We start from the raw sequence: 13,136 nt of genomic DNA on the forward strand, positions 1-13,136 counted from the left end.
CGTGCGGAGCTGGCCCTGTGGGAGCCTCCTGTCTGGATCGAACTACACATGTGACATGGCACTGCGTATGGCAGAGGGAAAAACAATCATGTGCAGATTACGGCCCACATAAGATCCAGCCAAGGCCAACTCCCACAAGATACCCCATACCATGCCACCGTGAGATTCCTACTATGCAAGAAGATCCGTCCGACCAAGCGCGCTTACATCATCACCGTACCTGGCAAGGGTTCATTCTGCCACTCGGTGCCGCCCAGATTAGCGTCCCCCAGTTCCAACATACCACCCCCCCCCCCCCCCCATACAGCTCCACAAGCAGCCCCTCCCTCGTAACAGGCGAGCCACTCCCCAAGTCGCTTTGTTGTATTCTGTCGCGCGAATTCTCAAATCTCCATCAGGAGGACTCGAAAGCGCGCAGGAGCTTCCTAGTACGCCGCAATGGCTTCGCGACTGGTGCTGGTCTTGGGCGACCTCTTCATACCAGACAGGGCCTCCGTAGGTGGAAACCAAAAACTACATGCATAATGCTCGACCTCACAGACTTACAGGCTACATAGGACATTCCCGCAAAGGTGCGCGATACCTGCTCCCCACACATACATCTCCCACACCACCTCCAACCCATTTCTCCCTCTCCCTCCCTCTCTCCTCCTGCGTCGATGCGCTCACCAAGCTCACGTTTGCGCCACACAGTTCAAGAAGCTCCTCGCACCAGGCAAGATTGGCCAAATCCTCTGTCTAGGCAACATCACCGACCGCGACACCTACGACTTCCTGCGCGCCATCGCCCCAGATCTCCAGATCGTCAAGGGCGACTTCGACGTCGAGGCCCCCAACCTCGCCCTATCCAAGGTCGTCACCCACGGCTCGCTACGCATAGGTTTCACACACGGCCACACAATCATACCACCGGGCGATGGCGACAGTCTCCTCATCGCCGCGCGGCAAATGGATGTCGACGTCCTGCTCTGGGGCGGCACGCACAGATTCGAGGCCTATGAGATGGAGGGCAAATTTTTTGTGAATCCGGGGAGTGCAACTGGTGCCATGACGACGAGCTGGTGGACAGAGGACGAGGATCCCACACCCAGCTTCGTACTAATGGATGTGAGTTTGAAACCCCAATCCCGATCGGACTCGATGCTGTGCATTTGCAATCACACAACGCACAACAAGCTAACAGCAGAACCAGGTCCAAGGCGACGTGCTCGTACTATACGTCTACCAGCTCCGCAAAGACGCACAAGGCAACGAAAACGTAGCCGTGGAAAAAGTAAGCTTCCGGAAGAACGGGGGCGGCGCTTCATAAAACCAAGGTTGGATGTTCACTCCGCTTCAATGTAATACAACGACGGCTCGCCCCGGTTAAAAAACATGCTCCCTTTTTCTGTTTCTTGCTTCTTTGCTGCCGTTGTGATGGACGTGCAATATGTTTTGATTGACTGGAGCATTGGTGCAAGTGTTGAAGAACAGCCACTCTGGCACCTAAGCGTGCGCTCATCAACATTCCTTGCAAACTCGACGTCTCCTGCACACGCAAACAGGCAAGCAAGCAAACACCCAAACCCCTCCCCCTCGCTCTCGCGCACAAACTACCATACCGTGCACATGCTGCGTTACAAAGAGTCATCATACATCATATCCTACTATCTACTCCTACCAGCCTTGATGTTCAAGTCCCCCATCCTCATTCCCACAACATCCTATCCTGCCCAAACCAAACCACTCAACCACACCACCATGGCGACATGACACACCAATACAACGTCCAACTGCACTCCCGCGTGTACATACTCCCTCCAATCCCAAGCTTTCTGCATAATCTCGTGGCGCCATCTCATGCGTAGACAGAAACCTACCCAAACCCACCCAAACCAGCCCCGAATAGAAAAAAAAAAAACTTAAAAAAAAAAAACTCCCCTTGCCTTCACCCTCCCGCCCCAGCCTCTGGCTAGCTATTTGTCCCGTCCTACACTACCGTACCCCGCCTCGCTGTGCCTCAACCTCAGCCTCAGCTGAAAGGAAAAGTCGCGACTCAAGTCGGAGTCAAGGCTCCTGCATATACTCCTGCATAGACATATACATGTACATGCGCATGCATAAATCGCGATCCCCCGTTGACGCTCCATTACTTTTCTTCGCAGGGCAGGTTGTGTTTTGCGGGCTGGGGGTTTGCGTATGTTGTGGGAGGGTGGTGCGGTGGGGTGCGGTGCAGGTGGTATGGGGCTGTCTTCTTGCTTTTTCTTGCGGAGAGGAGGGGAGGGGGGAGGATGTTACACGGTGGTGCCATGAAGTGGAGGGGGGGTGTTTGTGGTGTGAGGGGTACGACAGGTGGGATGCGGGATGCGGGATGGATGAATGTCTTGGATAAGTGACAGATACAGGTCAGCAGTCTGGCAATCTTGTCTTTCATCCACAAACACACACACACACTCAACCCAGTCCAACCCAGCTCAGCCCAGCCCTTCACTCCCCCCTCCTCCCAAGCACCTCCTTGACCGCGCGCCCAACATCCTCAAAAACGCCCGGCAGCGTGGCAATCATGCCGAAATTCCTGGTTCCCAGAATCCGCCGGCCCTGTGCAAAATCAATTTGCTCGCCGTGGAAGTCGCTAATCATGCCGCCGGCCTCCTGGAAGAGCAGGTGGCCACCCGCGTGGTCCCAAATGTAGGTGAAGCGGTCTGCCGTCTTGGGGATGCGCACCATGACGTCTGTTGCGCCGAGGGCGAGGGCGACGTGCTTGAGTTGCTGGGACCAGAGGACGGTGCCGGGCCAGGGGGCGCCGAGGCAAGAGGCTACGGCTGCGTGCTCGTCTTGACAGAGAGATGTCTTGCCCAGTGTCGTTTCTACAAAGTCTAGTTGGGTGAGGGGTTTGGGGGGCAAGGTGGTGAGATCGATGCGGTGGGGTGGGCCTAGGGAGGATGCTTCCATGTGGCGGACGTGGGTTCCGTGGCCTTTGACGGCGGATAGGACGACGCCGTAGCCGTGCGTGTCGACGGTGTCTTCGTGCAGCTTGGTAGTGCCTGGTGGTGCTTGTACGTCCAAGGCGAGGTTTGGACAGCCGATGACACCAACCGTCTGCACGCCATCGAGGAGCAAACACAGACAAACAGCATACTGCTGCCCCTGCATAAACGTTGCCGTCCCATCCACGGGATCCATGACCCATACCCGTCCTGATCCCGTGACCTGGCCTTTACCCCCGCGGTCGATCAAGTCCAGCATGTCCTCCTTGCTCGCGGGAAACGTCAAGCTGTGTTGCTGGTCTGCATCTGCCTCCGCCTCGGCCGCCGCCGCCGTCGCCACTGTCTCCTCATTCCTCATCATCGTCCTCTCTTCCTTCTCTTCCTCCGATGCGTTAGCACACCCCGCACCCTTCCCCTGCACCTCGCTCCTTCCAGATGAAGCCGCATACGCCTCCTCTTTCGCCTGTTGCACAAGCTCCCAAACACGGTCCGCTAGCGACCCATTCGAGCGCAGTGCGTCAGCGCTCTCTTCACCAATAAATGCATCCTCAGGAAACGTGGCGTGCAGGGCGGAAATCAGCACAGCTTGGGCGGCGAAATCCGCAATCGTCACGGGCGAGTCGTCGGCTTTGGTTTCTGCGGACACGGAGTTGGAGAGCGAGCGCAAGACCCGTTTTGTCAGCAGAGAGGCCGAATGCACGGCTCGCAGGGCCAGGGTGAGTTCGCGCGTGTACGACGGTGGGGACATCTCTGGTTTCTCAATGTTTTGTGTAGAGCATTGGAGTTTAGGCCGTCGCTGGTTGTTGGTGTCTTGTGAGTGATCATCAGGAAGACCAAGTGAGATTCACGTAAGCGAGCAAAGTGGAGCACATAATTCTTAGCACACTCGGACTGTCTTAGCCCCAAAGCTGATTTTGAAGATCTTCTAGCCTCAACGTGATGCTCTTTGCCAGCCTTGCGCTCGTGGTCCACAAAGGCGCATGGAAAGCCATTGGCTCGGTTGACTGCACGAGCGATGGGGTCCTTCCACTCTGCTTCACACGAGTCAACAAATTCCCTCATGGGCGCATGTTCTGACAAAGCGACAAAGCGTTCAAGACGGCCAGCCGGTCCGATGTTCATTCACCTGTTCCCATGGCTGAAACATGCAACTTTTTTTTGTTTCGCCCTCCGCATCCTTCCGCAAGGGCTGTCCTGGGAGTCTTGAGATCCAGAGTTCATGGCGAACGGGATGAGGCACCGCAAACGGGCCGACACTCGGGAGGAGGAAGGCCGCTTCTCGGGAGATGGACGTCAAGCATCATACATTGTACAAACGCGAGTACGAGAAGGCGGCTGCTGCTCATTATTGACTGAAGGAAGAGTCGTGTCGGTATGCGCACCGTGCACTGGCCTCTAAGATGGGATCCTCTACCACATTGCTCTTGTCTCTTTCTGCCGTGCGTTACACGGCGTCAGCCGCTTGTCGTTTGAGGTCTTCGGTGCAGCTCAGCATTCCAACATGGTCCTGTTGGACGCGGTCCTTCATGCTGTGTTGCGACTTCCCCATAGTATCTGCAGCAGCTGGGGCCATGGAATTGGAGAGATGCATGTGTTTTGACATTACTGTATCCGTGCTCGAGCCCTGCAAGATAATGCAGGCTCGTGTTGGACGTTTATGTGCGCATTTTTTCTTCCTATAGTTGGTTTGCGGGTCGAGACCATGCGAGTGACATTGCTGTTGATTGAGAGGTCTGCAGCTGCTGATTGGGAAGCCTGCAACGAGAACTTTGCACAGCGTTAGCGATCCAGCAAGGGCTAGTGCCATTCCCCCAGGATTACAGCAGGCCGAGGTTCGTAAAGCACTGATCGAGGGGTGAATGCTCTTCAGCCATGCGATTCACAGGAGGTTGTCGATAAAACTATATGGCAGTCAATAGCGATCATCGTCCCGAAGCGCTCGTCGAACCTCTTCAGACGGGAGCTAAATTCAGACCATCTTCAATATTCTACGCGCAGGGCCCTCCCTCTGGCAGGGTCGCAAGCAATGTCGCAACTAGACTGGTGTCCGCTCTTTTGTGGGGAAATCAAGCCATCGTGGGCGGCACCAAGGCCTGTTTTTGGCTCCCGTGCGGGCGGTGCACTCAGTGTTTGGAATCATGGACGGAGAGGCTGGTGAGCAACAGGCTAGCGAGGATCAAATTGTATCGCTCATCTCGTTAACCGCGATATTGAGATACGAACTTCCTGTTCCTTGCAGAATGCTTGCAAGCGTCACGATGATTCGCTAGATGGATTGTCGTGCAGGACCTGTGGAGGGCATTCTACTCTGTCCGTGGGGGTGGAGGGTCATGCATCATGTTCGTATTGGGCACATCATGGCAAGTGACTTGCAGCCTACTAGGCGGCCATCATTCGCCAGGTTGAGTCTAGATGAGCACAGTTTGATTGGTCCCTTTGGCAGCGGCTGGTCTGGTAGGTGCGCGTCTTTTGTGAGTTGAACATGAAGGCTATCTCGCTTCCGAGCGCCAATCTGGCACACGCTTGAACTGGATGGCCGCGTTGCGCACTGCGCGGCTGGCTTGGATTGCGCAAGCCATGCACAGCCAACACGACAGTTTGAACAGGCGTTCCAAGTCCTGAACAGCCAACCTGTCCATAGATAGTCTCTCCCCTACGTGGCTTGCTCTGTCCGGTTCCCCAAGAGGATGTCATGCAGTTTTTTTTTTGGCAAAGTCCAGATTCACCTGCCCCCTGACCGTTTGGGTGAGGTGGCTTTGCGGGGGTGACAGCTCTAGCGAGGCATGAAAGAGATGCATGTGGCCGAATAGATATGGGCTGCTCTATCTTTGCGCAAATGGCAGCAAATTATGTTGAACCTTTGTGCTGTCAGATGGACATGGACCTATCGAAGGCGGGCAGTGGAAGTGGTGTTGGGCATTGCAGATCGTTCATGCAGCATCGAGGCGGGCCTGTGCAAGCGTGCAGAGAGAAGCGGGGTCTGAGAAGCTCCGATAACAAAGTTCACGACAGCCGTGATTTGACCCAGGATAAGGGCCGCAGGTTGTCGCGATGCGGAGGCAATGTCACGGGATATGAGCGCATTCCTAAGCTGTCATGTCTCACACGAGCAAGACGTAGGTACCTGTAGACTAAGCATTCCAGATGGAGGTACTGAGACTGTGTACATTGGTACAAGGGCAAGGGGAGAGATGAAGTGAGTCGTCAGCTTACGAGAGACGGGGGTGCAAAAAGCCCAGCAACAAGGCTGAGGAAGTGACACAAGTCGGCTGTCTGATTTCGAAGAAGACGAAGAAGCAGAAGGGGAGCCATGATCAAGAGAGGACAAAGAGGGGCAAAGGGGGCCAAAGGGGGCAAAAGATAGGGAAGATAGCAGAGATAGCCAAAGAAGTGGGCAAGCGTGGGTTCGCCGGGTAGGTACTGTGGTGTAGTGTATGGTAGTGTGGTAGGTAGAGTATGTAGGTACTCAGGCGGGCTGGTGTTGGTTGGGATGGATGGCTGTCAGACCGGTCTCTACCGTGTGTTGGAATAGGCTAGTCGGACGGAGGTTGGCCTGGGTGGTGTGGAGACGGACCGCACAGAGATGAAGGCGCAAGCGTGAACAGGGGCGGCAGGTGCGGAGGAGGAGGAGGAGGAGGAGGAGGAGGAGGAGCAGCAGCAGCAGCAGCAGCAGACGAGCGTGGTTGATTGGTTGGGCAGAGGGCGTGGGGAAGTCGATGAACCCATGACTGCTGAAACCGACATCTGCCATGTCTTGTACATGCCCACCTATCTACCCACTCACCCACCCACCTCCTCACCTGTTCCCCCCATGTTCCCATGGGCTCGTTACTGGAATAGGAAGCATAGGAAGCATAGGAAGCATAGGAAGGTCTTGTACCTACATTTGCACATCAGTCATCTGCCTGGTCCTGCGGGAAAGCGTGCAGGGGGCCAAGGCATCTGCATGTCAACAATGAAGAAATGGAAGGGCACAGGACTTGACGGCCTTGGTCATGGAGGTGGGGGGTGCGGAGGTCGGTTGTCGCCATCACTGCAGTGGGAGAGGGTGGTGGGTGTCACACGCAAAGTACTGCTGAGCGAGCGAGCCTGTCACTCCCAAGTCAAGTCGGCTGTACGGTACGGCGATGGTGGCACCCTGCGGCCGAAGTCTTTGGCGGTAGTGGTGGTGGTGGTGGTGGTGGTGCTGCTGCTGCAGAGCATCGAGGAACGCTGCAGGCTGCAGGCTGAACGGTGCGAGGCAGAGCAGAGAGAAGAGGGACAGCAGGAGAAGAAGAAGAAGAAGAAGAAGAAGAAGAAGAAGAAGAAGAAAAATCTCTCGGGCAGCAAGTGAGAAAAAAGGAGGAGCGAATGGAAGAGCTGGTGGGCAGGGCCCCCAGAGCGTGCTTGCGTGGTGGGCGGGTAGTGGGTGGTGATGGTGGTGGGCACGACATGTAGGTACAGTGCATAGGTAGGATACTCTACATAGACACGACAGGCACAACACAGTACAATACCTCTGTACCTTGGAATACGTAGCTAGGTACGGGACCTAGGTAGAGAGATGCATGCCTGTGTAGGCAGTGACGTTGGTGCATCATGGCCGTCGTAGGTGGTCACGACTGAGTGGTGGGTTGTTGGGTGTGGGTGTGGGTGTGGGTGTGGGTGTGGGTTGGCCAAGCTGCCTGTTCACCCACCTGAACCTGGGAGCAGCCAGGGCCCAGGACTGGGATGGGGGGTTGGAAGGGGCGCACAGGGCATGCAGGCAAGAACAAGCAAGATGGACGGGGCTAAGCGCTTGTTGGGCCTAGTCGGGCATTCGCATGAGCAAGAAAGAGCAGACGAGGGATGGAAGGAGAGGGAGCTGGCGGTGCAGGCGGCTGCAAATAATCCTCTGGCCTTGGCGCTGCACCTCTAGCCCTCTTTTTTTCCATCAGCCCGTGCGGAGCCCACCTGGGCAATGGAGTGGACACCCTCTTTTGCGCGTGGACCCTGGCCATGGAGCTACCGTAGCCGACCAGGATCATCTCCCTCTGCTAGCCCCCAGCAAGCCCATGTACAATGCTGTATGTACGTATGTAGGCAGGAGGCCCTAGGCTGGCAGGGTTAGCTGAGTGGGTGCGTGTGAGTGGGTGTGTGTGCACTCCTCTTGTGAGTGTGGGTGTGGGTGTGTGCCTGAGCCTTAAGTAAGTCTCCATCGCCTTGCTCCCGTTGCTCCACACGGCCCTTCCGCTCAGACACTTGCCATATAACCACCGCATGACTCTTGCTTTGATCTGCTTCTGCCTACTCTGCTCTGCTCTACTCTGCTCTACTCTGCTCTACTCTATACAAGACTACCACCTACCACCTACCACCTACCACCTACCACCTACCACCTACCACCTGTCTTGCTTTTCCACTTCCACTTCCACTTCCATCTCCATCTCAGTATCCCATCCCATCCATCATCGACTGGCAAATTCAGTCCTCGCCAGTCCACCGTCCACATACACACACACACACAAAAACTACCCACCCAACCTCCAATGGCTTCCAACATGGAGTGCTTCAACGACTTTTGTCTATCCTGCGACCGTCAGATTGCCGAGAATGGCGTCTACTGCTCGCAATCCTGTCGTCTGGCCGATCTGGAAAAGGCTGGCCGCACCCAAACACACACTTCCTCCCAACTCTCCACATCCGCTTCTTCCTCGGCATCCTCCAGCAATGGCTTCTACCTCCCGCCCGCCGTCAACTTCTCGGCCTACAAGGCTCCCACTTCCAAAGGATTCGACATGGGCCCCTCAAGTCCTTACTACTACCACTCCACCGCCAACGGCACCTACTTTGCACCACCCACCACAACCAGGCCCACCACCCAGCGCAGCCTCACACCCTCTTCCTCACGCTCCTCACTGGCCTCTACCGCTTCGCAAACCCAATCAGGCATCTCGCAGCAAGCCGCCACCCAACTCAACTCCTACATGAGGTCCTTTGACCAGACGCGAGACATCAAGAGGAGGTGCACCCAGTACTAAAGCATGGAACGACTGGGAATCATTGGGCATCACCGTCTGTCCACGACATCACTTGGACCTTGCCCTGCCACCGCGCGCAGAGCTTGGAATTACGACACTCACGACCTACCTATTTACCTACTCATCCATCTACCAATGACTCGACCGTTCGTCGACATGGAGCATTCTTCTTCCTCACTTTAGCATCCATCTCGGCACCTTCTTTTGACCGAGCCTGGCACCGGTTCACGGAGTTTCCATCTGCATAGCAACCATGACCGACAGTGGTCTACCTTGTCCCTTCTCCTTTAGCGCTGTACCATCTCCTTTGTTGACCTGGGTTGCACAACAGTGTAAGAACAAAAGTATCAATATCCATTTTCCTTTGTGACTGGCGGGGGGGTCTCTTTGGTGGAGGAATGCGCGGATTGCGTTGTTTTGTGCATCGGGCATGGGCAGCCTGGTGTTGGGTTTCACTGCATGTAGGCATCGAGGCATATAGCCCACATTTACGGGGCCACTGCGGTGCTTCTTTTTTTCTCTCTTGGTTGGATACACCTCTCACTCTGACAGACTTCGTCATCGCGCGTCTCATGATCCGCTCTTGCCCTCTTTGCTGTTTGGTAGCTAGCTAGCTCTCTTGCCTCGGCATAGATCAAATGGAAGGAACGACGTCCTTGGACAGTCAAGTCCGAGGCGACAAAGGCACACCACTAACTCTCTATGCGTCTCCATGTCTTCCCTTGTTCATGCTTTACTGAATCCGCTGCCCTGCCCATGCTCACTCCCATGTTCTCTGTGCACGCAACGACGGCTTTGACGTCTGAATGACCGCCTCGTCCTAGGGCGTGACGTGAGTAACTAGCTCACTCAACCGCCTGTCCTACTCGATCATGTCTTACTGTCATTTACAGATGGAACCGGGCGGACCCCGTCAACCCCCAGCACACGTGACTGCAACCAGTCCACCTCCAACCTCCGACCACACTCTCCCAGCCCGTCCCAGACAAGTCAAGTCCAGGCCCAGTGCTTTGTCCTCCGTTTGCTTGCCGTGGCCGCCCCTAAAGAAAGTTTCGGTTCTGCGCCGTGTGCATGGGAACACTGGCCAGGAAAAAAAAACGGAGTGAGACGACGTGGACGGCTACGGCTCAGCCAATGTTAATTTTTTCTTTGCGCCCGTTGACGTCTTGTTTTCGCTGTCGCAGATGATATGCCAGGAAGATTTTTTTTTCTTTCTCCCGGACGATCCAGGTGTCAGCCACGCCCAACAAAGATGCTGGTGGGCTGGGCGAGTTGCGCACGACGAGTGTGGCGACAAGCACTCACACACACACACACACACCACACACAGACACACATACCGTCCAAGGTTTGTTGAGCGTTCCAGCGGGGGGTCACCAGTCGGACGGCACCACTTCTTCTGCCGGTCCCCTGGAACGCTTTTCTCCCAGCTGCCTCCGTCAGAGTTGGCACCACGCAGGCCCTGTTGGAAGTTCGGCTAGAGTACGATACTCTACAAAAGGCCTGCGCTGGGCAGTGTGCACGCCCACGGCTGGCAGCCTACAAGTGGTCAAGGTGGGCTGGCAGCCCTTGGCCGCTCTGGGAAGACTTGGACCCGTCCATGCTTGGCTTCCCCGCATCAACGAACGGCCCGCGAATTGTCATGGGTCGGCTGTGCAGGGACCATCCTTTCCTGCACCCGCCCATGCCATGGCCCCGATATGCACGCAACAGAAAAACCAACCCCACGTTCGTTCGTCATGCGCCATTTCGGTCAGAGGAGGCCTTGATGGCGCAACCACCAGCGACATCATCATCTCCCAACTGCTCTCACTTTACACTCTCAACCGCCACACCCAATCGCACTGCACCACACAGCCTCGCGCTCTCGCCTCTTTTTCTTCCATCAAGCCCAACTCCCACGCCTCTCTCGGTCCATGCCGCGAGCTTGCCAGCGCAGCAAAGGCTCCACTTGGGAGAGCCGACAGTACACAGTCGGACAATGGGCCATGGGGACACCAACGTCTACTGTGGTAAGCGTCGTCGGTCGCCATCCGTCCCAGCGATTACGACACGAGCACGTCTTTGCAGCACGCTCGCCATCTCACGATTCTCCAGCAGCTAGTGCCCAGCCAGAGGTTTGTATGACATGCGCGCATCATGATACTATGACTATACTACCCATTGTCGCACAGCATCCCAGCAGTCACGCCAGCGTGGGCAGAGCAAAGCCCGTCTCGCTTGGAGTATGCGCTCGGTCGACTGATCCGAGAATCCGACCATGTCCAATTCTGTAGTAGCCGCCAATTTTTCGTTTTTTCTTCTTTCCATAGCAAGGAGGGCAGACTCTGCTATGGCCGTATAGTATAGTAGTACCGCATCGTGTTCCTTGCCAGGGGCACACGAAAACAAACAAGGGCAGGGTTGCAGTTAGCAACCAGCCCACTCCGCACCAGACGGCCACTATTGTACTTATCTACCTCATCCTTTATTGTACCCACAGACTTTCACCATGTGGTCCCATCGCCTGGCTAACACTGACCACCGCGGCCCGGAGTAGATTGCACGTCCCCGATGAGATTTCCGCAACGCTGGATACTTTGGTTTTGTGTCTGCCCGGTTGACGTTTTGCTGTTGACAAACAAATTTCCCCCTTTTTGGGTCTTGACAGCCTGATAACCTAATCCATGTCGATGCCAGTCTCGGTTTTGTCAAGCCCGGTTAAGCTCTTATCCTAATTTTGTCGCATACACATCTCCCATTCTATTCTCGTTTGCATCGAGTGCACTCCCCAGGTATTGTTGACATGGAATAACACGTAACCCTGGCTAAATCGCTCAAACCTCCTTTTTTTTAGATCAGGCATAGTGTGTATCGCATTAGTGTCGCATCACAACAGCTGGCTCGAGAGATTTCCTGCTCTACTTTTGTAGGGTAGGGTACATAATACCATCATATCGGTACTATAACGTGACATGATGTGACATGACATCATCTCCCCCGCCTTACGGTATTCGAGTGGTTTGGGGGGTTGACTTGTTGGGTTTGGGATGGTGTGTTTTGCTCTTGCGGTATTTGTGTGGTTTTTGTGGGCAGGGGATGGAATTGTGGGTATGGTTTTTATCCAGGGGACAGGTTGAGTGGTGGATGTGTAATGAATCGGGGGTTTGGTGTAGGTAAATGTGGTCAAGTCGGATGAATGTCTGTCAGGTCGAGTAACAGTCGAATCAAAGTCCAGTCAAATCAAACAAACCCCTTGCCTTGCCCTCCCCCTCCCTCCCTTTTTCTTCTCCTTCTTCAAAAAAAAAAGCAAAACCCCCAGCTCCAACCCAGCCCTACTCCAGCATCGCCAAGAACCCCCATCTCAGCCAAAAAAAGAAAAGAAAGAAGAAGAAAAGAAAACCCCGGCTTATTAAGAGATTGAGAATTAAAGTTTCAATCTCGATTTCGTAGTGGGTATGTGGACTATAGGGTACTGGTAGTAGTAAGATGGAGAGGTTGGTTGGTTGGGGATGGGGGATTGTGGTGCGTAGGCTGGATGTACTGTATACCTTGACACATTCACACGCATAATCTAGGATGGCCAGAAATAATTAGTAGCATCCGTTCCTACCCTCCACACACGCCTCAAAGTCTGGCTATCTAGCCCGGCATGTGTACCTTGGTACCTATCTACCTATCTACCTACCTACCTACCTGTGTAATCAACATGCCCACCAAATTACCACATCCGCATCCGCACTAAAAACACCCGATCCGATCTGCGGCTCCACACTATCAGCACTATCAGCCTTCACCATCGCCATGGCCATCGCCCTCGCCATCGTCCTCGCCATTTCCATCTCGGTGTCTCGGGCGGATGGGAGGCGAGATGTTGGGATGCATAGGGCCACCGGTAGGGTATCCTGTGCTGGGCATCAAAGTGTCGAGGTTTGCAAATTTGCAGGTTTTGCAGGTTTGGCAGGAGTGAGGCTGAGCGGGTGGGTGGGGGTTTTTTCAATTTTTCATGTTTTGCAAAGTTTGCAGGGTGGTGGTGTTGGTGGGTTAGGTAGGAGAGTGAATCGGGGCCACGTTGGGCACAGAAAAAGAAGAGAAAGAATGGATCTCCTAGGTACCGGCACCGTGCCTACAGCGTGGACATGGTGGAGATTCCTCCCGGCGCACCTGGCGTGTACGGTAGGCACCTACAGTA

At 54.9% G+C, this 13,136-nt stretch overlaps 6 protein-coding genes across 6 annotated transcripts; 4 read left to right on the forward strand and 2 right to left on the reverse strand.

Moving 5' to 3' along the window:
* Positions 1-438: 438 nt before the first annotated feature.
* Positions 439-1,309, forward strand: IAQ61_000297 (uncharacterized protein; the record flags this gene model as incomplete). Its single annotated transcript, XM_003835430.2, has 4 exons — positions 439-495; positions 558-572; positions 694-1,107; positions 1,193-1,309. The coding sequence occupies 4 exons, from the start codon at positions 439-441 to the stop codon at positions 1,307-1,309; spliced, it is 603 nt and encodes a 200-aa protein (XP_003835478.2).
* Positions 1,310-2,466: 1,157 nt separating this feature from the next.
* On the reverse strand, positions 2,467-3,714 carry IAQ61_000298 (uncharacterized protein; the record flags this gene model as incomplete). The annotated part of the gene is made up of 1 exon (XM_003835433.1): positions 2,467-3,714. One exon carries the CDS (start codon positions 3,712-3,714, stop codon positions 2,467-2,469), a length of 1,248 nt encoding a protein of 415 aa, XP_003835481.1.
* A 2,136-nt stretch (positions 3,715-5,850) lies between these two features.
* Positions 5,851-6,386, reverse strand: IAQ61_000299 (uncharacterized protein; the record flags this gene model as incomplete). Its single annotated transcript, XM_003835434.2, has 2 exons — positions 5,851-6,057; positions 6,180-6,386. Coding segments are annotated over 2 exons (414 nt in total), but the record flags the coding sequence as incomplete, so codon positions are not given.
* A 535-nt stretch (positions 6,387-6,921) lies between these two features.
* IAQ61_000300 (uncharacterized protein) lies at positions 6,922-7,299 on the forward strand (the record flags this gene model as incomplete). Its single annotated transcript, XM_003835435.2, has 1 exon — positions 6,922-7,299. One exon carries the CDS (start codon positions 6,922-6,924, stop codon positions 7,297-7,299), a length of 378 nt encoding a protein of 125 aa, XP_003835483.2.
* Positions 7,300-8,473: 1,174 nt separating this feature from the next.
* On the forward strand, positions 8,474-8,965 carry IAQ61_000301 (uncharacterized protein; the record flags this gene model as incomplete). The annotated part of the gene is made up of 1 exon (XM_003835436.2): positions 8,474-8,965. The coding sequence occupies one exon, from the start codon at positions 8,474-8,476 to the stop codon at positions 8,963-8,965; it is 492 nt and encodes a 163-aa protein (XP_003835484.2).
* A 1,916-nt stretch (positions 8,966-10,881) lies between these two features.
* IAQ61_000302 (uncharacterized protein) lies at positions 10,882-11,241 on the forward strand (the record flags this gene model as incomplete). Its single annotated transcript, XM_066094610.1, has 2 exons — positions 10,882-11,082; positions 11,140-11,241. 2 exons carry the CDS (start codon positions 10,882-10,884, stop codon positions 11,239-11,241), a joined length of 303 nt encoding a protein of 100 aa, XP_065955463.1.
* Between the last annotated feature and the right edge of the window lie 1,895 nt (positions 11,242-13,136).

Source organism: Plenodomus lingam (assembly GCF_022343315.1).
Source record: "Plenodomus lingam strain CAN1 chromosome Unknown contig_1, whole genome shotgun sequence".
Classification (NCBI taxonomy): domain Eukaryota; kingdom Fungi; phylum Ascomycota; class Dothideomycetes; order Pleosporales; family Leptosphaeriaceae; genus Plenodomus; species Plenodomus lingam.